Source organism: Colias philodice, chromosome 2, assembly GCF_061535455.1.
Source record: "Colias philodice isolate Cphi_HAF_F1 chromosome 2, ilColPhil1 Martin Lab GWU primary, whole genome shotgun sequence".
Classification (NCBI taxonomy): domain Eukaryota; kingdom Metazoa; phylum Arthropoda; class Insecta; order Lepidoptera; family Pieridae; genus Colias; species Colias philodice.
Window position 1 is genome coordinate 7,083,608 of NC_143087.1, and position 23,025 is coordinate 7,106,632.

Genomic DNA, 23,025 nt, shown 5'->3' on the forward strand with positions numbered 1-23,025 from the left:
AAAAGCGTGTTAATAATAAATACAGTGTTTTGATCTATTTTATATTATTTAATTATTAATTTTGTTGTCATTATTAAATTACATATTAATTATATTAATTGTTAATTATATTATTTAAAGGAGAATGGGCATTTTACTATGGAAGTTGGTCCTGAACCCTTGAGTTGGACCAATACACATGAGATATTGTTTTTATAATAGATCATAACACATACATACCGGGAAAAATATATATAAAAAAATAATCAACCGGGTTTTTGTACAGTCACATCAAGTTTTATTTTTTTGTGTATAATATTTTTTCCAATAAATAACTGTTATAAGACAATGACAATATCTTTATGTTACTCCAATTCACTTTCACTTACAAATACGTACTAATCTTAAGCCTTCTAATAACCGAAATACACTAATATTATGTTTTGTAACAAGTACCTATACCGTGTTTATTATACAGGGTGTCCCAAAAAGTAGTGATGAACGGAAGCTGGGAGGTAGAGGACCTAAAGGGCTATCCGAATCACCCCCATGTATGTTATGCGATTTTTCGTATTTTCGGAGTTATGACGTTTTTTTCAATTTTTCACCTATCGCCGAGTACGGTGATATTTTCACTCATGGTGACGTCAATTATTGCGGAAGGTGCTTGATTTTTTTTGTGTGCTAAGCTGAAAGATATGCCAATTCAGTATGGTAACATTTACTATCGTTAGATCTTTGAATGGAATAAAAAAAAGAATTAAAATGCCAAGAAAGATAAAATTACCCAGTATGTTCTCCACTTCAAGGGCCCGTAAAAAAATAAAATCACATAAAAAAAGTTTTCCATTTGGCTTTTAAAAACTTGCTCTATCTATCAGGTAGCTACCCTGAAAATTTCATTTTATTATTCAGAAGGCTTCAATCGAAAAATTGAAATCTAAATGAGGTAAGTGCAAAAATTGAATTAACATGATGATTAATAAAAACAAATTAAAACCAATAACAAGGTGTTTAATTACCAGAAATTTTTAAAATGACCCCGCTATTGCTCAGTGCAAGTGCGACATCACCGTAAAAAGTTGTCTTTTAAATGTCTGAATGCCCTTTTATCATTTTTAATGGTTTCTTCTGCTACTATGAATTTCCAGGTTATTTCGTTCAAATTGTGGCAGTCTCTCGTCTTTGTAGTATCCCCACGGAAAAAAATCAATAGGGTTTATGTCCGGGGACCGTCGAGGCCAGGCTAAAGGGCAAAGATACCCTGAAAGATGGATTGGTCGTTGCAGCCTGCGCATGCGCTGGTGACGCCTGCCTTAAAGCCTGGCCTGCACGGTCCCTCGACCTAAACCCCATTGATTTGTTTCAATGGGGATACTAAAAAGACCTCGGCTACTTGAGAGAATGCTACAATTTGGACGAAATAACCCGGAAATTCATAGTAGCAGAAGAAACCATTAAAAATGATAAAAGGGCATTCAGACATTTAAAAGACAACTTTTTACGGTGATGTCGCACTTGCATTGAGCAACAGCGGGGTTATTTTAAAAATTTCTGGTAATTAAACACCTATTTATGGGTTTTAATTTGGTTTTAATGATCATCATGTTAATAAAATTTTTGCACTTACCACATTTAGATTTCAATTTTTCGATTGAAGCCTTCTGAATAATAAAATGAAATTTTCAGGGTAGCTACCTGATAGATAGAGCAAGTTTTTAAAAGCCAAACGGAAAACATTTTTTATGTGATTTTATTTTTTTACGGGCCCTTGAAGTGGTGAACATACCGGGAAATTTTACCTTTCTTGGCATTTCATCCTTTTTTTTATTCCATTCAAAGATCTAACGATAGTAAATATTACCATACTGAATTGGCCTATCTTTCAGCGTAGCACACAAAAAAAAATCAAGCATCTTCCGCAATAATTGATGTCACCATGAGTGAAAATATCATCGTACTCGGCGATAGGTAAAAAATTGAAAAAAATGTCATAACTCCGAAAATACGAAAAATCGCATAACATACATGGGGGTGATTCGGATAGCTCTCTAGGTCCTCTACCTCCCAGCTTCCGTTCATCACTACTTTTTGGGACACCCTGTATAATTTAACGTACCTAGTTACTAGTTAGACGTTTTTTGTGGTTAAACTCAGTCACTCCAGTGACATTTAGATTTATACTTACTTCACTCGAATTAAAAACACCGTTATTGTGCGCAAAATAATAGCCAAATAAATAAAACTTTTTGCCTTGACTGTACAAGAACCCGGTTGATTTTTTTTTTATTTTATTTTTTTCGTAAGGTATGTGTAATGATCTATCACAAAAACAATATTTCGTGTGTATTGGTCTTAGCCCAAGTTTCAGGCCCAATTTGCCCATTCTCCTTTATATTAAAAATGGCGAACCTCAAAAGTTATCGTTTTGTACCATTATGTACGAATACTACAAAGGCAACTCCTGACAAAAATCGGTGATCATATAAATATTATATATCAACATCAAGAATATTATTTTCGTAACTAACTAACTAATTCGGAACCAACAAACAAATCGTATCTCAGCAATAAATTTTCACTTATAATAAGTACCACAAGAGCTTCAAAATTTTTGGGTATTTTCCGATAGGTTCGTTGCAAACAAATGAAGGAGTCAAGTTTTTAGTCAAGGTTAAAAAGTTAGTTTAGGTGATTTTTCCTGAAAAACTTGACGACTTTATTTGTTTGCAGGGAACCTTGAGGGAAATGCCAGATAATTTTGAAGCTCGTGTGGTATTCGGGAGATTATTTTTCCGTCCCAAATGTCGGCCAATAATTTCACAATTGAATTGAACCTGTCAGTTTGACGTCAACGACCAGAGAAAATTTTCAAAAAATTATCAGTATAATACCATGTAGGTTGTACCACGTGACGTCGAATGGTGCAATTCTATTGGTCGATATTTGGGTCGGAAAAATAATCAATATTATTGTCTAGTCACGTGTAATAGCCGTAAACGCTATGTACTGCAGTTAATAACTATAACATTATGACGTCACAACTATGGTGACCAGTCATGGCGCGTTTGTAGTCACGTAGATTCTAATTTAAATTTCATCAATTTTTAATTGCTTATAATTATCGGAGAAAAAAATTTTTGAAGTTATTTGCATTAAATATCAATATTAATAATAATAAAGTTTCAAAATACATAAAAAAATCAATATTTTTTTTTTATTCAAATACTCAATTCGAGAACATTTCACAAAAATAGATTCAGTTAATGAAATGTAATTAATAATACTGTAATATGTTTATATACAGGGTGTCCCAAAACTCAACGTCAAGCCAAAACAGGGCGATAGGATTGATTGTAACCATCATGAGAAAAATCTGAAAAAAAATCTATTCCATGCAGTTTGAAAAATATGGGCATTTAAGAAAAACCTAAAAATTTGGTCAACCTGTAACTATTTTTCGGTTATTTTGGTTAATTTTTATTATTTTTGTTCATTTAAACTTTGGAACCGTAACCCTAAATAACATTTCTAGAACCACAGTCAAAAATAATGACACAATTGCCCCAAGTTTCCTTGAATTGAAGACTATTTGTTAAACTATGAATTTAAAATTTTCAAAATTTGTCGACTTTGACGGCCCCTCCTTTAAAAAAAATGTACTAGAGTATCTTGGCAAGTGCCATTAAAAGTTGGCGCATTTAATCAGGATTGTAAAAAAGTACAATACTTGTTAGTTTCATACTAAAAAAAATGAATGAAAAAATAAAAACCTCAAGTAACCCGATTTTTGCTAACCCATTTTATTCAGTTAAAATGTTTTTTATTCGCACAAACTCTTGGTAGGTTCTTAGTTTTACGGCAAAATGATAAGAGAGATGGATAGTGGACATGTTTGCCATGAGTGAGCGAGACAGATAGTGACGCCACTTTTACCAAAGTCAACAAAAGTAAGTAAAATTAAAAAAATAATTAAAAATCTTGACCTAGTTTACTTTAGGTTTATTGAAATAAAAGTCAGATAGGGAAATAACATTTTTTATTACAATAAATGTTCAAATTGTTTACCATCAGCCTCAATACACGCCCTACATCTTCTTAAAAAAGATTTACTTATTAGCCGGGCATATCCTCGAGAGTTGGTGTCCTCAGCAGCTTGAGAAATTCGTTCACGCAGCTCGGCTACTCGCTCAATGGGCTTTGAATAAACTTTTTCTTGGAGAACGCCCCAATAAAAAAATCCAGGGGATTTAAATCTGGGGAACGGGCTGGCCACGAGATAGTGCCTGAACGTCCAATCCACCTTCCCGGATATTCCTGGTCAAGGAAATCTCTTACTTGCACTAAACACGATCGGAACGAAACGGCGTCACTATCTGTCTCGCTCACTCATGGCAAACATGTCCACTATCCATCTCTCTCATCATTTTGCCGTAAAACTAAGAACCTACAAAGAGTTTGTGCGAATGAAAAACATTTTAACTAAATAAAATGGGTTAGCAAAAATCGGGTTACTTGAGGTTTTTATTTTTTCATTCATTTTTTTTAGTATGAAACTAACAAGTATTGTACTATTTTACAATCCTGATTAAATGCGCCAACTTTTAATGGCACTTGCCAAGACACTCTAGTACATTTTTTTTAAAGGAGGGGCTGTCAAAGTCGACAAATTTGGAAAATTTTAAATTCATAGTTTAACAAATAGTCTTCAATTCAAGGAACTTGGGGCAATTGTGTCATCATTTTTGACTGTGATTCTAGAAATGTTATTTAGGGTTACGGTTCCAAAGTTTAAATGAACAAAAATAATAAAAATTAACCAAAATAACCGAAAAATAGTTACAGGTTGACCAAATTTTTAGGTTTTTCTTAAATGCCCATAATTTTCAAACTGCATGGGATAGATTTTTTTTTTCAGATTTTTCTCATGATGGTTACAATCAATCCTGTCGCCCCGTTTTGGCTTGACGTTGAGTTTTGGGACACCCTGTATACTATATAACTTTCGTTATCTTAAACTTAAATTAAGTTACTGTATAATATGTGTAAATAAGAACTAAATATTACATTTTAAGCTTAAAAGAATGCTAGTATGCATCATTTAGGATTCTTGGTAATTTTGTATCATGTTATTAATAATGTAATTATTTTAGGGGTGCAATAGGCGAGCCTGGAGATGACGGCTTAAAAGGAGAAAGCGGTGAAGCAATTGGGTCTGAAATAAACTCCAAAGGTTCTAAAGGAGACATTGGTCCTGTCGGGCCTAGAGGTAAAATCGTAATAAAAAAGTATTTTTTAACGCATACTTGCATACAGATCATTCCGAAAATAAAAATTATAAATAAAATATATTATTGCAGGTTTAAAAGGACGAAAAGGAGAATTAGGTGAAATGGGTTATGATGGAATACCAGGGCAAAGGGGAGACGAAGGTGATGTTGGTGTTACAGTCGAGGGTCCAATTGGAACCAGAGGCTTCCCTGGTGAGAAGGGTGATATTGGTCCGTATGGAGAACCAGGAAGTCAAGGAGCTAGAGGACCTACAGGATTTCCAGCGCCTAGTGGCAAAAAGGGTTCAAGAGGAGATGTTGGTCTAGCAACGATCTATGGTGAAAGAGGATTCAACGGTTACCCTGGTGACACGGGAGATATGGGCGAACAAGGTTACCCTGGAACTCCAGGAGGAGCAGGCCCAATGGGACCTAAAGGTGAAACAGGATTGCCAGGTGATGAGGGATCACCTGGACCCATGGGACCCCCAGTAAGTTAAAAATTAATTTACTATTTGTTCTTAATTGTCTCTGTATGATACATAAAAAAAATTTGTCCATTACACTAATTAATGAAAATAATCGTCTTTTCACAAAAACTAAACTGCTTGAAAATAATTGTATGAACTGAGAAAATTTTTAATGGGATAAACCAGAAGGATTTAAAAAAAGAATCAATCAGTCTCAAATCAGTTCTCCCAGTCGAAAGTTCTGAGGAGAGATGTGAACGAATTGTACGCAACGATAAAATAAGAATTAGACAAAACCCACGGCTCCCTCCCCGGGAGGGCGTGGTTATACAGTGTGGAAATTTGGGCCCTGGAGGAAAGTACTTGAAATAATGAAGATAGCAAATTTTGCTGAAAGGAAACATTCCTTTATTTTTAAAGAGAAATAAAACTACATTCAAAGATTTTCGAAAATTCACTTGCTCCGACCGGGAATCGAACTAACTTAAAATGAAAAATATTGAAATTTGTTATTTTAATCTTAAAATCGACTCAAACAATGTTTAAGATAATTAATTGTTAATTTCTCGTATAAATATTTGCTCTTAGAAATAGAAATATCATGGAATTGAACATTTTTTATTATATGCACTATGCAACAACATGTTAACTTATAGAACGTTACTAATTTAAACACTTTTTCACTAATAAATTGTTCAAAATGAGACTCCTCATTCAGGATATATTTATTATTTATTTTCTTCTGAAATTACAGATACATGCATAATGATTAATTGTAAAACAAATGAAAAAACATTGAGATAATATTACTACGTATGGAGGAGACACCACGAACAAAATCTGTGCGCCATTTTTTTGCTCTAACTAAGTTTTAAAAATTATTATTTAGTTAGGTACTTAACGATGAAAGTTATTCCTTTGCACTTTTCCGTATTATTTGTATTATTTGTGCAATATCGTAACACACACGAAGGCATGTTTGATGCGTTTCACTTTAAAACCATTAAAAAATACCGCTCAACATACGTCACATGACGTATGTTGAGTGGAACATAAGTGATGTAGGCGGTGTCGTCTCCTATTAATATTATCTCAATGTGAAAAAAAGACAAAATAATAATCGAAATTTAATACTGCGGTCTTGCACCGCAAACATGCATAAAAAGTACAACTTACTTTAAAACTTCAATAACAAAGAAACGTCTAAGAAAAAATGTGCATTTAATTATAAATAAGCTATTGCAAAGCTTGGCCTTGAGCGCGGGGACCGAATCCAGAAATTGCGTAGCGAAAAACCTCACGCTCCCCACTCCGACGGGCGCGGAGGTGTGGCTTGAAGGCATACTTTACCGCGGCAGTCCCCGAGTGCCACACGTCTTTTTTTATTTATTACCAATGAAACTATTTTCTTACCTAAAATTCATGTAATAAAACATCTTCGGATGTTACTTTGGTCTTGTCATAAGAAAATTATGACTGGTTGTTCACTTGACAGACGGACAATTTTTCGTAAACGTTAATCAAAGCCCATGTGATAAATATTTTATATTTTACGGTAAAGAAAATACTAATTTGTTTCTCTATAAAGAATAAAACATATTTTTTAAAGCTATTACATAGATTCTATCGCGGGCCTTGAGCGCGGGGATCGAATCAAGAAATTCTGTAACGAAAAAACCTCACGCTCCCCACTCCGACGCACACGGAGGTGTGGCTTGAAGGCATGCTATGCAAATTGCAATAGCTTTGACGCGGCAGCCCCCGAGTGCCACACGCCTTTTTTTAATGTTTAGTTGGATTCCCGGTCGAAGCAAATTATTTTTCAATAGAAACACTGTATATGTAAGATTAACCACCCTAAGAAGTCAGAAGAAAAAAAATATCTTCTTTGATTTAGAAAAATAATGATCACTCTCAAATACAATTTTCCATTTTTTTTTACTTTAAAGAAGATTCCTCGATTCAAATTCAAACTGAATTCAACGTACAAACTAAGAAGCGGGCACAGCAAGTTTTTTTATTGATTTTGGTTTTGATAATAATGATTATGCTCGTGTGTATCAAATGCTTTATATATCGTGGATGTTTTTTATATTTACAGGGCCGTAAAGGTTTTCCCGGAATAGAAAGGCAAGGAGCTCAGGGTATGCCAGGTCAACCTGGTGCAATGGGTGCTATTGGACCCATTGGACTTCCTGGTCTCCCGGGTTACCCTGGGTTGCAAGGAGATGTTGGCCAAAAAGGCATGAAAGGTGAAACTGGACGTATCGGTTCAAGAGGAACAACTGGCGAGCGCGGTCAAATAGGTTTTCCTGGTTTCCCAGGAATGATTGGCAGATCTGGAAGTCCAGGTGAATTAGGAGACCGTGGAGAACCTGGAAGTCCCGGTGCTGTTGGTACGCCAGGGAGAATTGGATTACCAGGTTTACCAGGGCTTAAAGGAATGATGGGTACTGTTGGTATGCCCGGACAAGTTGGTTTAGATGGATGGTCTGGTATAAAAGGAGAAATTGGAGATATCGGACTAATTGGATTGAAAGGTATAAGAGGAGATGATGCTTTTGCTGCTGCCAAAGGTGATTCAGGAGATCGTGGCCGTGATGGTATTCCCGGGAGACCAGGCTTACCAGGTTTAAGTGGTGAAAAAGGTGAACAAGGTAAAAGAGGTTTGGACATAAAGGGCTACGACGGTGTAAAAGGACAGAGAGGCGATCAAGGTATATATGGATTACCCGGACTCAAAGGTATTAAAGGAGAAATTGGTGATTATGGCGAAGACGGAATAGCTGGCGAAATGGGAGATAAAGGATACCCAGGCTATCCAGGTATTCCTGGAAGATATGGATCTAACGGCCCTAAAGGAATATTGGGACCCATAGGAGTTCCTGGTAAAACTGGTATTAAAGGTGAAAGGGGAATGGATGGTGAACCTGGAAGAATGGGTTTCCCCGGATTACCAGGAGACATTGGTTTCCCTGGTCCTGTAGGGAAAATTGGAGAATCTGGCATTAAAGGAGAACAAGGAGATATTGGCCCCTCTTCGTATTCTCCTGCAACCAAGGGTGATATGGGAGATATGGGTTTTGAGGGTGATGCAGGTATACGAGGACAAGTAGGTGATGATGGATATTTCGGTCTAAAAGGTCTTAAAGGTGAACGTGGCGAAGAAGGGCTACAAGGTGAGTTTGGAGACGATGGTTTGCCAGGCAAGAAAGGTTATAGTGGTGATGTTGGTCCGCCTGGATTGCCAGGTTTAGATGGATTTAATGCTGAATGGGGACAAAAAGGAAAAGCAGGTATAGATGGGTTACCAGGATGGCCAGGAAACATGGGACAGAAAGGTGCACCTGGAGAATACGGAATTGATGGCCCTATAGGTTTACCTGGTCAGCCTGGACTAAGTTTCCAAGGACCAAAGGGTATGACAGGAATGGATGGATGGCCAGGACGTCGCGGAAATACTGGAATTCCCGGACCACGCGGAATAGAAGGTTTACCTGGTTACACTGGCATAAAAGGAGACTTAGGAGAACCTGGATTTGCAATCAGTCCTAAAGGTGAAACTGGACCAAGTGGTTTACCAGGTCTTTATGGTAGAAAAGGTGAAAGCGGAGATACTGGAGACTTTGGGCGGAATGGTATTCCTGGGCAACAGGGTGAAAAAGGCATTAAAGGAGAATGGGGTGATGAAGGTGAACCAGGGCTACCAGGTTATCCTGGACTTAAAGGGAAGAAGGGTGATAGAGGTGATACTGTTCTTCCATCAGATGTAGAACCTGGCCCTCAGGGTGACCTTGGTCCAGTTGGTTTTGATGGTCGTCCTGGAAATCCAGGTTTGCCAGGTGATTTTGGAATAAACGGATTACCAGGATTAAAGGGAGAAATGGGAGATACTGGCAGTGCTGGTGTTGTTGGATATCCAGGCCCTCAAGGTGAACAGGGTGCAATTGGTATAAAAGGAATGTCTGGATTACAAGGAGAACGTGGTACACCTGGTTCTCGTGGTCAACCCGCACCGCCGCCGCCAATACCAAGATCACGCGGTTATTATTTCACAGTTCATTCTCAGTCCAGAATGATACCGCAATGCCCGTCGGGTACTTCACCTTTATGGGATGGATTTTCATTACTTCACATTGTAGCTAACGCCAAAGCTCATGGACAAGATTTAGGTATGGATAATAAATATTCTAATACAAATTTACGAAAAATGACATAACGCATAATAAATCATATTGATGTACATTTCCAGGTGCTCCCGGCAGCTGTCTCCGTAAATTCTCTACGATGCCGTTTATGTTCTGTAATATTAATAATGTTTGCGACTTTGCTCAAAGGGAAGACTACAGTTTTTGGTTATCTACACCAGAACCAATGCCGATGGCTATGACACCAATCATGGCCCGGGATGTGGGATCATATATTTCTAGGTACGATTTAAAATTAAACGCAATAATTATGCACTACCTAACTATAATTACTTATTTTTTTTTCTTTAATTCCATTGACCTCGCAATCGTTTTAGCGAAACTTACAGAATTAAACTTATCAAACGTAGTGACACACGCACACACCAATAACAATTTTAAAATTAACTAAGTATTTAAAATGATTATGTACGAAAAAATTACCTGCTCCTTTTTTTAGATGTCAAGTTTGTGAATCGTCAACAAGAACGATCGCCCTACATAGTCAAAGCAACACACCTCCTAGTTGTCCAGACGAGTGGGAAGAGCTTTGGGTTGGATACAGCTTTTTAATGGTAAGATTTCAACCAGCAATAATAGGTAATTGAAAAATTAAAGTATTCAATTGATAAATTTATCCCCAATTCGGATTATTTTATTCCGCATACACGGTTGATACACATCGATATTAAAGAGTTCAATATGTATGATTTTCTATTATGAAAATCACCATCAAGTAAAGTACACAAATAAAGAAAAAATGGGATACTTACATATTTTGAAAATATAATGCTTAGTTACGATATCATTATAATATTTTTTGTTTAATAGCATACAGCAGGACCAGATGCAGCGGGACAAAGCTTAATATCCCCTGGATCATGTCTTCGTGAATTTAGGACGCGACCTTTTATAGAGTGCAATGGCCTGGGTAGATGCAATTATTTCGCTACAGCAGTCTCGTATTGGTTATCAACCATAGACGACAACAGAATGTTCTTACGTCCAGAACAACAAACTCTTAAATTCGACCAAGTATCTAAAGTTAGCAGGTGAGAACCTATTACATCCTATATTATATGCACACATTTATATAAGAAATATCTAAAAATACGGATAGGTAACTATGTAGTGATTCAAATATTTTTTAGCAACGAATTTTACTGAAATACTTTGAACCTACTTGATGTTAAGCTAAAATACTAAAATAAATACACTGTACAAAATAGATAGGTAATTTATTGCACGCCTCATAAGCGAAGCGTTGAGGTGGGTACTACTGTCACTTCGCGCAAAACATCTGATTTTTCAAACTTAAAATGTCTTTATGTATCATACATTGCACTTGTAAGATAATACATACACACACATATTAAGAAAAAACACTATTTTTAACGTTCATGATATTTTTGATGTCATTTTTGTTATTTAAACTAGTTAAAAAACAGTTTAAAAAAGTTCTGTCTTGGACGTCCGTGTGTCTGTATGTGCGGATCCTTTTTCTTGTTAACACGATAGTGACCGAAATACTTTACTAATCGAGTCTTTTTTTTTCTCTTACGCTTGAGTATGCTCAGGAATAGAACCCTTTCATTTTTCAGGGTCTGATTCGATGTGGTTTAATTGTTATTAAATGAACAAAAATAATAATTAATAAATATTTATTAAAAAAAAATTATGAGGCGTGCACTTTTGGATTTTCCAAATTTTTTAGTTGTATTCTGGCTTGACTACTTTTACATAATTATTATGTATAAAAAATTACAACATGATTGAATAACTGATTGCTCCTGGTTTCACATAAGGTAATTATTTGTATGTATTATTGCGTAGATACCTATCCTGTTTTTTAAAGATATAAGAATAAGAAGCAGAGGATAAAATGATAACAAACAAAGTCCACATAACTAGCTACTCAACGATCTAAGAATTATCACTACACCGAGAAATTTTAAATACCACCAACACGTGATATCCTTATATATTTCAAGCTATACGAATTAAATATCGTTTTTTCAGATGTGCTGTATGTATGAGGCGAAGACCAGGGGTGGCGACAGGCTATGCGCACCCAACGAGCAGCGTTGAAGCTGTACCCAATGCTGTAGTGCGAAGGACACAATACCCACTGAGAAATCGATCCAACTTTAGAAGGAACATCCGCGGTAGACGTCGACATTAAATAGTGAATATTTTTCGTGGTGATTTTGTAAAGCAATAACAACTTGCAGTTTAGTTACACTGTATAATAAAAATAGATACTTAGATGTATTCTATGAATAGAATTTTTTGTTGCCATAGAGCTTGAGACATTCAAGATTAGGAGGACGTAAAAATATATGATCATATTATCACTGCCACTAAAAGAATTGTACCTAGTAGGTAGGTTAAATATAGAAACACATAGTTGAGAAGATTCTCAATTATTACTATTTAGTTATATTCTGGCTTGGCTACTTTAATTTATAAGAAGTTTAATAATTATAATTTGCATTTTAATATAATGCCAATATTAATAAAAGCTACAAGATATGTTATTACTTAAAATGTGTAGTTTCAAGATTTATTAATACATATCTATATTATATTATTATATACATTTAAATAATACTTACAATTGTAAATATTTCTTTATGTCAATCCTTTGTTCATAAAATGTATTTAATAAACGAGTCAAAACCTATTGCTAGTTTAATAAATATTTATCTAAACTACCTAGTTAGCTTCATTTTTATTTAGCCGTTTCCCTATTTTAAACAAACGCTAATCGCCACAGAGTACATTATTTTTACGAGCTAATCGCTATTCGCTCGTAACGGGCTACATAACCGACTTACTATCTATTAATCATGTTGCAAGTAAAGTGTGTGATCAAGAAATGCTGACCAACAATACGGATATGCCTATTTTCATTGATCTCTATCAAATTTACAGACAAAGTAATGGTACAGGCTTAGGGTACAGGCTAACAATTAATAATGTAATGATATAAGGCAGTTCAATAAAGAAACGAATCTTCAATGGCGGCGCTTATCATTCCCTCTCGCTTACACACGGCCGTACGGCATGCAAAAAAAAATGGAAAAATAAAATCAATAAAATGTATTTGATTTACCCTATAATAGTTTTTATCATAAACTAGCGGTCCGCCCCGGCTTCGCCCGTGGTACATAATATTTACGTTTTCTCTACATAAGAACCATCCTCGTACTTCAAGGAATATAATAAAAAAAGAATTATCGAAATCGGTTCAGCCGTTCTCGAGTTATGCGCTTACCAACACATTTTGCGATTCATTTTTATATATAAGATTTACAATGACAATTATGCATTTGCGAAATTAAATAATGTTTTATTGGAATTTGACAAAATATGTTCTTTGGGAAAAGTTGTTCAGTTTTATGTGCTCATTACAAATATTATGGGGATTTTGTTACATTCTGTATACGTAAATATGATATGTAATTCATATAAATACACAAATACCTTCAAAAAAGGTTTGTAAACAAACAATTTGAAATAATTAATAAAATAATTATCCATTTACGTTATTTTCTTTTTTGCTGACCCTACCATACGAAGTGTCAGCTTTGGCTGCCATTCAAGATTCGTTTCTTTAACCTTTTGACCGCCAGAGCAAAAACGCATCGCCGTGCCCTCCACGCCAAGCCACAAATTCAATGAGATAACCTTGAAAATAGTAGGGCGTCCAAAATGTTATCGATAAACATAATAATTCACGTCTGAATATTTGAATAAACAGCTTATAACACAAAAATAATATTTATTTAACCTCATCTCCTACTGTAAAAACTTAAGACCACATTTATAGCAACTATCAACAAAAAAAATCAACCTTTTGAGATACAAAAATACATATAAAATTGCAGCAAGTTACAGCACTATTCTCTATCAGTTACGCCCCATTGGCATGTATACATGCCAATGGCGCGGGCAACCATCCTTTTTTTTATAATCTCTCGCTTCTGATTAGGGATGTGTAGCTGTATATTATTATAACTTATCGAGTTTATTTATTAAGTTTATATGAACTATAGGTATTATTGTGGAGTGTTTATTTGTAAATATCAAAACAACTATTACCTTTAAATAAAGGGAATTGCATTAAAACTACATATTTATTTTCCAATCATTTAGTTTAATACTTGAGTTATTAAAAATACTAATTATATGTAGGTACCTATTTAGGTCAATTACCATATTTTGATATGACATAGCGACAATTTGTATCATAAGAATATTCTAATAAAGGCACTGATTAGACTTATTAGGTAATAAATTTTGAAAACTTCTAAAATGCGCAATAGTTCTTCTGTACTATAAAACTCTTCACTTGCCATTTTTGCGATTATAATATTGGTAGATACCTACTCGATAAAATATTTTTACAACTTTCCGCACTTAACAACACGGCACGCGCTTACGACGTCACCAGTCCGACATCTATTCATGTCAATGGCGCAGAAGGGATTGCATATCGATACTGTGCTAGGGATGCGCATGATTGGCGAAAAGGAAAATATTCAAATCAACAATATCCACAATATAGACAATATGGTATTATACCAAAGAATGTAGTATTTACCTTTTTTCTCAGTGACTAAGCTTATATATTTTTTTTTTGTAGTTATTACAAAAATTAAGCGAATTAGAGTAATTTCGCTGAAATTTTAATGAAGTTACTTGAATATTACACTACATCACTAGTGGGCACGTATACATGTCATTGGCGCGAGAGAACATGCTTTTTTAGCCATTAATTAAGTTATTTTTTGTCATCAAATATTTGAATAACTACTTGGCAATTTTGTTTACTGTGTACAATTATGTAATAACTGGGGATTCAGTTCATAAACTGTATAAATAAAACACGTAAAAGTAAAGGTTTAATATGGTTATTTTGTATTTATCTATGATCTGTTTCTTGGCATGTATAGGTGTCGTTGGCGCACAGGGCACGATTGCGCATGACATCTATAGATGTCATTGGCGTTCAAAAGGTTAATGAACTGTGTAATACCTAACTAATAAAATTTACCAACTTTTATGAAATAATACGAAAAACTATCCGTAGCAGTAACTAATAATTTTATTATCTATAGCACAACGTCAGGTTTATGTGGGTATATTTTAGCAATACAATAGGGGTGAGAAAAAAAGTATCAAGTATAAAAAAGAGCGTGTATTTAAGTATCTTTGAAGATACCTACTAAAATCGTCGGCTTACTCCATAACGCGACCTTGAAATTTTATTCTCAACCTACATAATATCATTGCGAACAAGTTTATAGGGATGGATTTACCTATGTTGGTCACGCAATAATTACTGGACGAATTTTGATGATACTTGGCAAATGGCAATGCTGTACCTGTTGCTTATAAGTATTACCAGAATAGTAAACCAAAATGCTACTTAATGTTATACTACTTTTTGTCCTCATGAAACCGTGCAGCAAAGTATTTTAAAATAATTTAAATAAAAAGTTTAAATAAAAATACCCAAATTACAAAATTTATTTTATTAAATATTTTAAACTTAAACAATGTAAATAAAAATTTTATGATGTCACAAAAAGCACTATTCTATGTGCCTGCTCACTGAGTCCAAATGTTTCAATTTATGATCATCTATGTTTGGTCTTGCTTCATAAGTACAAATAGTAACTCCATGTTTATGACCCGGTGTCCATTCCCCTTTTAGTCCTATGTAAAATATTTTCGTATTATCTGCCCCGAAATTACTAGGAAAATGCATTGTCAAGTGTGACACTGATGAAAATATCACAATCCTGAAATACAAAATAACGTTTCTTTTTTTACAAATTAAAATTTTTTATCAGAAATATTTTGCATGGCTTTGGAAATTTTATTAAAAATATATACATTGAAAACTGTTTATTTAAAATTAAAACCTATTGCTATTTGATTTAACTAATTTAGATTAATTTAGAAGGATGTTAAAATATTAATTATTCTATTTATTAAAATTCAAATTATAGGATTTGTGACATCATTGGTATTAATTCAAAACAATTAATAATTTATTGAAAGGAATCAAAATATAACATTTGTATTTTAATTTAATGTAAGAGTGAGGCATTACTTGCAAAAAAAATTGTAAAATAAACAGGATTTCCAAGTAAATAAATAATAATATCTATCTAAAGTTGTTTCACAAGAAATTTATACACAATTAATCCATCAGGCCCCGGAATCACAGACACAATAGAAAATCTATTTCGCGGCCGGATCTGGTTGTTCGTGGCTCAATGGGTTAATATTGAAATTCCTAAATATTCTTATTTGAATGGACTGTAAGTTGCAGTTCCATTGACCATAGTAAATGCAGGGCATTCTGTAGAATATTTAATCTTTCGCAAATTTGCAATTTAATAAATACTACTTACTTTGGAGCATACTCAAGAATTCCTTCACTATCTTTTTGTAATTCAAATACCTGGTCTGGTTCCATTGAAACATCATCAAAAGTCATATTTGGCTTATTTTTATACCTGCAATATATGTATAAATAAAAATTCAAACATAAAAATAGTGAAATATGTAAATTATTTTGAGAGAAAATAAAGTATACATACATTCTAATAGTATCTGAATAACAAAACTCATTTATTTAGCATTATTGTTAACTAATTCCACCATTAAATAGAATTAAAAAAGAAAGCTATTCCTGCTGCCAGGAATAGCTTTCTTTTTTAATTCTTTACATCCTTGAAAAGCATATAGGTATATTGGATAAACCAGTTTACTGTCTATATACATAATCAGACAAACATAACATTTTAAAATATAAGTTTTTTTTTTCAAACTTACAATCTCAATTTTGAAGGATGGGCATTTGAATCTTCTGAAGAAATGATAATACCCTTTAATTTAATATTTCCTGTGAAAGGAATGTTAAACAATAATTCTTCATCAGCATCACTTTCTACAAACTAAAAACAAAAAAGAAAACATTGTTACATATAATTATTTGGTCTATAAAATTATAATATTTTTAATGCACAACAAATAACAATAAATTTATGGTATATCAAAGTATGTAATTACAATACAACAAGAATTTTGTATACTTGGTAGGTGTACAAATTTCAAATGCAGAACCTGCAAAATTGCATTTAAAAAGTTTTATCACATAAGATGCTTACCTCAGTCCTGTCCAGTCGGTTTTCCCATGGTTTAAATACCGTTTTACCCGACCCATCAACTGTTTCATTCAAACATTGCAAGTTATCCTTATCAATTTTAGCATAAAGATTGTATTGAAATCCCAACTCTGCAGGATTCCCATGATCATGATCATGTTCGCCATGGCAGTGACTATGCGGCATTTCGAAATCCAGTTAAACCTATGTGATAACACTACCTTTTGGTAAGAATAATAAATATTAGAGTAGGATTGTTTTTTTTTTTCCCTAGATAAATTTGTAGTTGTTAAATATGCTGTGTCACAAATCAATATTTACCTATAATTATACGTTCATATATATAATATACAAGTATAATAGCAAGCATGGACCCAATAATGATAGCAAGTTAGTCTTTTGTATTGCTGATTGCACCGAAAATCGAAATACAGAATTAATGATTGTTATATTTTGAATTTGATTTTGACACTTGACAGAAATATCCTTTGGCAGTTGACATTGAATGCATTGATGATTGTTGCCAGTATCAAAATCATCGAGCGAAGCGACTTAGAGTCTTTATGCGGTGTTTACACGGGTGACTAAAGCCGCACGATTTCCGCCGCACGGCGAAAATCGACCGTCTAAATGGCGATTCGGCTAGGCCGCAAGTGACTAAAATCGCAAGCCCCAAAGTAGACTAGCATCCGACTTTTGCCGCGCGGCGACCGGTCGCATGCGGCTGGTGACTAATATCGACCGTGTAAAACGATCAGTTGCAGGAGATGGCTCGCTGCATGTAACCAATGGTTGCCATCCATGAATAAAAAAATGATCGAGCTGCGTGAAATTTTAGTCACCTGTGTAAATAGGCTAGCGATGCGGCATGATGAGGCGATTTGTCAAGCAACTAGCCGCACGACGAAAATCGACCCGTGTAAATCCCGCATTACAGACGAACGGCAAGTTGTGAACGGCAGAGGCTACTTCAGCTGTTGCCACATGTCGACGGCAGACGTTGAAGCTTCGGCGGCAGCCACAGAACAGTAAAAACATAGCGGCAGCCTCAGAGGAATAAACCTATAGAGTTCTTATATTGAGACAGAACCAAATACATATTTTCTAATCTACTTACTCTTAGTCAATAACAGCATAAGTCAGATTGAGATAGCGATAGAGTATCTGCACTGTCTTCAAACGTAGCGCGCCGGCAGTCAGTTTGTTTTCCAACCAGCTGGTGGGCTCAGTGCGTCAAGTGTTTTTAACGAAATATTTAGAAAATATAAAGTGTATAGTGTTTCTTTTTATTTGTCAGTGTGCTAAAATGACTATTGTATGTTTAGCTACCGGCTATTACTAGTCGAATGGGAGTTTTGGATGAAAACAATGAAAAAATATCTTTCCATCGGTAAGTGATTTTTAGCAAATTGATAAATATTTATGTTCTAACCCTATTTGAAGGTTTTATCAAGCGCTTTTTTATAAGTTTATGTTGTAACTGTAACATTTACCCACTTTATGGGGTTGTGGAATACAAAAGAATTAAATAATTTTTAAAAAATGTCACAATATTATCACGTTTGGCATTTTGTTTACCACCGTAGTGTTGTAACACATCTAGCGTATATTATCGATTTATGACAAAAAATCTATTTCATAAGATTTATATGTAGTTGTTGTAGCAAATAATAGATGTAAATTTTCTACAGATGAAAATAAAAAATACCACGTGGTTGTTTTATTTGACTTATCTGTTTAGTTTGTTGTTTCTCTTTTAGATTATTAATAAATTCATTTTGTTTTAGATTTCCAGAGCTAAATAAAAAATGGGTATAAAACATGAGACGTGTAGATTTTGTTCGACGAAATTGCTAGAATGTGTTCACTGCATTTCGAGCCTGCGTGTTATCAAGATGGATACTCTAGAAGAATTGTGCAATCTTACGCTTACGTTTTTTTTTTGTTCCTTTAGATAATAAATACATTTGTGTGTGAGTGAATTTTTATTTCGAAATTTTTTTACACATTTACTTTAAATGTGTAACTATGTGAAAATTAAACGGTTGATTAAATGACAGTTCTCATAGATGAGAAACTACTATTGAAATACATACTTAATATACATGCGTTTTCAAAGAAAAACCCGCATAGTTCCCATTCCTATGGGATTTACGGGATCAAAAGTAATTTTTCCAAATTTCATTGTAATCGGTTTAGTAGTATTCGCGTGAAAGAGTAACAAACATCCATCCTCACAAACTTTCGCTTTATTAGTAGGATGTAAGGAAAATGTTTTCTTTAAGACTGTCCTTTTATGAACTTGTTAAAATTCATGCTGACTGTGCCTTTCTCCTCACTCCTTTAACTTTATTGATCTTTATTTTAAATTAGTTACATTTCAAGTTTTAAAATTTATTTTAAAATATACTAGCTTTCCGCTCGCGTTTTTAAAGAAAATCCCGCACATGCGGGATTTTAAATTTTGTAAATTTAAAATCCCACACAGTTCCCGTTCACGTGGGATTTCCGGTATAAAACCTATCCTATGTGTGTATGTACAAAATTTCATTGTAATCGGTTCAGCAGTGAAAGAGAAAGTTATCCATTCTCGCATAATTTCGCATTTATTATATTCGTAGGATTAAACAAATAATGTATTCAACTGAAATTTATGATTAATTTTGTTTTTTTTTTATTATTTATTATTTCACGAAACCGTAAATGCAAAATGCATTCACGATTTTATCGATTGAAGCACATCCCATCACTATCACCTTCTATCTATCTAAATACGTACCTATAGTAAAAATGGTGCCATGACTATGTTGAAACGTAGCTTGTAGTCTATAGCTATCTCATTCTTTCATACGACGTTTTCTTTAGATAGAGAGAAACAAATATATGTAAATTGTATACGCTCGATACAAGTACTCTATAGGTTTATTGCTCTGAGGCGGCAGCAGTCAATACGTTGACGGCTGCCGTCGACAGCCAAAAACGAATGCCGTCAAACGCTGCTGGCAGTTTGTCCCAGCAACAGACAAGTTAGAACTTAGACAAGAACGATTTCATAATTCATTTTGGGAGACCTCTCACTCAGACTGTTTTTGGTTAGCTTCCGCTTTTAAGGAAAAGGAAACTAACTAAGTATATAGCAATCACAGAACAGTAAAAACAAAGTAAGTCGCGACTGTAAGCCGCCCGCGTCCAATAGTTTGTTTGCACTAAGGCATAGATAATACTGTATATATCACTAAGGTTTGCACCTCAATAAACCTATAGAGTACTTGTATCGAGCGTATACAATTTACATATATTTGTTTCTCTCTATCTAAAGAAAACGTCGTATGAAAGAATGAGATAGCTATAGACTACAAGCTACGTTTCAACATAGTCATGGCACCATTTTTACTATAGGTACGTATTTAGATAGATATAAGGTGATAGTGATGGGATGTGCTTCAATCGATAAAATCGTGAATGCATTTTGCATTTATGGTTTCGTGAAATAATAAATAATAAAAAAAAAACAAAATTAATCATAAATTTCAGTTGAATACATTATTTGTTTAATCCTACGAATATAATAAATGCCAAATTATGCGAGAATGGATAACTATCTCTTTCACTGCTGAACCGATTACAATGAAATTTTGTACATACACACATAGGATAGGTTTTATACCGGAAATCCCACGTGAACGGGAACTGTGCGGGATTTTCTTAAAAAACGCGGGCGGAAAGCTAGTATATTTTAAAATAAATTTTAAAACTTGAAATGTAACTAATTTAAAATAAAGATCAATAAAGTTAAAGGAGTGAGGAGAAAGGCACAGTCAGCATGAATTTTAACAAGTTCAAAAAAGGACAGTCTTAAAGAAAACATTTTCCTTACATCCTACTAATAAAGCGAAAGTTTGTGAGGATGGATGTTTGTTACTCTTTCACGCGAATGCTACTAAACCGATTACAATGAAATTTGGAAAATTACTTTTGATCCCGTAAATCCCACAGGAATGGGAACTATGCGGGTTTTTCTTTGAAAGCGCATGTATATTAAGTATGTATTTCAATAGTAGTTTCTCATCTATGAGAACTGTCATTTAATCAACCGTTTAATTTTCACATAGTTACACATTTAAAGTAAATGTGTAAAAAAATTTCCAAATAAAAATTCACTCACACACAAATGTATTTATTATCTAAAGGAACAAAAAAAAACGTAAGCGTAAGATTGCACAATTCTTCTAGAGTATCCATCTTGATAACACGCAGGCTCGAAATGCAGTGAACACAATCTAGCAAATTTCGACGGCGTCCAATCTACACGTCTCATGTTTTATACCCATTTTTTATTTAGCTCTGGAAATCTAAAACAAAATGAATTTATTAATAATCTAAAAGAGAAACAACAAACTAAACAGATAAGTCAAATAAAACAACCACGTGGTATTTTTTATTTTCCTGCTGTAGAAAATTTACATCTATTATTTGCTACAACAACTACATATAAATCTGATATAAGAAACAAAATAAATAAATCAACGTTAATATGACATAGATTTTTTGTCATAAATCGATAATATACGCTAGATGTGTTACAACACTACGGTGGTAAACAAAATGCCAAACGTGATAATATTGTGACATTTTTTAAATATTATTTAATTCTTTTGTATTCCACAACCCCATAAAGTGGGTAAATGTTACAGTTACAACATAAACTTATAAAAAAGCGCTTGATAAAACCTTCAAATAGGGTTAGAACATAAATATTTATCAATTTGCTGAAAATCACTTACCGATGGAAAGATATTTTTTCATTGTTTTCATCCAAAACTCCCATTCGACTAGTAATAGCCGGTAGCTAAACATACAATAGTCATTTTAGCACACTGACAAATAAAAAGAAACACTATACACTTTATATTTTCTAAATATTTCGTTAAAAACACAAAACAAAACAGAACAAAATACATATTTTCTAATCTACTTACTCTTAGTCAATAACAGCATAAGTCAGATTGAGATAGCGATAGAGTATCTGCACTGTCTTCAAACGTAGCGCGCCGGCTATGTTTTGTTTGCCTTCCAGCTGGAGGTCTCGGTGCGCCAAGTGTTTTTAACGAAATATTTAGAAAATATAAAGTGTATAGTGTTTCTTTTTATTTGTCAGTGTGCTAAAATGACTATTGTATGTTTAGCTACCGGCTATTACTAGTCGAATGGGAGTTTTGGATGAAAACAATGAAAAAATATCTTTCCATCGGTAAGTGATTTTCAGCAAATTGATAAATATTTATGTTCTAACCCTATTTGAAGGTTTTATCAAGCGCTTTTTTATAAGTTTATGTTGTAACTGTAACATTTACCCACTTTATGGGGTTGTGGAATACAAAAGAATTAAATAATATTTAAAAAATGTCACAATATTATCACGTTTGGCATTTTGTTTACCACCGTAGTGTTGTAACACATCTAGCGTATATTATCGATTTATGACAAAAAATCTATTTCATATTAACGTTGATTTATTTATTTTGTTTCTTATATCAGATTTATATGTAGTTGTTGTAGCAAATAATAGATGTAAATTTTCTACAGCAGGAAAATAAAAAATACCACGTGGTTGTTTTATTTGACTTATCTGTTTAGTTTGTTGTTTCTCTTTTAGATTATTAATAAATTCATTTTGTTTTAGATTTCCAGAGCTAAATAAAAAATGGGTATAAAACATGAGACGTGTAGATTGGACGCCGTCGAAATTTGCTAGATTGTGTTCACTGCATTTCGAGCCTGCGTGTTATCAAGATGGATACTCTAGAAGAATTGTGCAATCTTACGCTTACGTTTTTTTTTTTGTTCCTTTAGATAATAAATACATTTGTGTGTGAGTGAATTTTTATTTGGAAATTTTTTTACACATTTACTTTAAATGTGTAAGTAACTATGT

General features: G+C 33.8%; 2 protein-coding genes and 1 long non-coding RNA gene across 4 annotated transcripts in view; 1 reads left to right on the forward strand and 2 right to left on the reverse strand.

Moving 5' to 3' along the window:
- vkg (Collagen alpha-1(IV) chain viking) overlaps window positions 1–12,589 on the forward strand; it is a 29,328-nt gene extending 16,739 nt beyond the window's left edge. The window contains exons 9-15 of the mRNA XM_089705880.1: window positions 5,133–5,248; window positions 5,340–5,740; window positions 7,821–9,891; window positions 9,972–10,149; window positions 10,367–10,481; window positions 10,738–10,958; window positions 11,926–12,589. Coding sequence (XP_089562006.1) covers window positions 5,133–5,248; window positions 5,340–5,740; window positions 7,821–9,891; window positions 9,972–10,149; window positions 10,367–10,481; window positions 10,738–10,958; window positions 11,926–12,088 — 3,265 coding nt within the window. The 3' untranslated portion in view covers window positions 12,089–12,589. The remainder of the gene's footprint in view (window positions 1–5,132; window positions 5,249–5,339; window positions 5,741–7,820; window positions 9,892–9,971; window positions 10,150–10,366; window positions 10,482–10,737; window positions 10,959–11,925) is intronic.
- A 2,842-nt stretch (window positions 12,590–15,431) lies between these two features.
- LOC149490524 (PITH domain-containing protein GA19395) lies at window positions 15,432–17,565 on the reverse strand. 2 transcript variants are annotated; one of them, XM_089710976.1, is made up of 5 exons: window positions 17,412–17,565; window positions 17,094–17,311; window positions 16,759–16,880; window positions 16,335–16,439; window positions 15,432–15,716 (listed from the first exon to the last, which is right to left on the reverse strand). In XM_089710976.1, the coding sequence occupies exons 2-5, from the start codon at window positions 17,274–17,276 to the stop codon at window positions 15,506–15,508; spliced, it is 621 nt and encodes a 206-aa protein (XP_089567102.1). In that variant the 5' UTR covers window positions 17,277–17,311; window positions 17,412–17,565; the 3' UTR covers window positions 15,432–15,505. The 2 variants fall into 2 exon arrangements, with proteins under 2 accessions (XP_089567102.1, XP_089567113.1); XM_089710987.1 differs by having other exon boundaries at window positions 17,094–17,294; window positions 17,412–17,564.
- A 3,686-nt stretch (window positions 17,566–21,251) lies between these two features.
- Window positions 21,252–22,021, reverse strand: LOC149490525 (uncharacterized). The gene is made up of 2 exons (XR_016316886.1): window positions 21,875–22,021; window positions 21,252–21,442 (listed from the first exon to the last, which is right to left on the reverse strand). It is a non-coding gene; the product is annotated as an uncharacterized LOC149490525 (long non-coding RNA).
- Window positions 22,022–23,025: the final 1,004 nt, after the last annotated feature.

Bases quoted from the DNA above. Each gene is read 5' to 3' on its own strand.
- LOC149490524 (XM_089710976.1), bottom strand. From the start codon at position 17,276: ATGCCGCATAGTCACTGCCATGGCGAACATGATCATGATCATGGGAAT. The intron at 16,881-17,093 runs GTAAGCATCTTA...TTTTGTTTTTAG, and splicing joins ACCGACTGGACAGGACTGAG to TTTGTAGAAAGTGATGCTGA. The intron at 16,440-16,758 runs GTAAGTTTGAAA...CATATATTGCAG, and splicing joins CATCCTTCAAAATTGAGATT to GTATAAAAATAAGCCAAATA.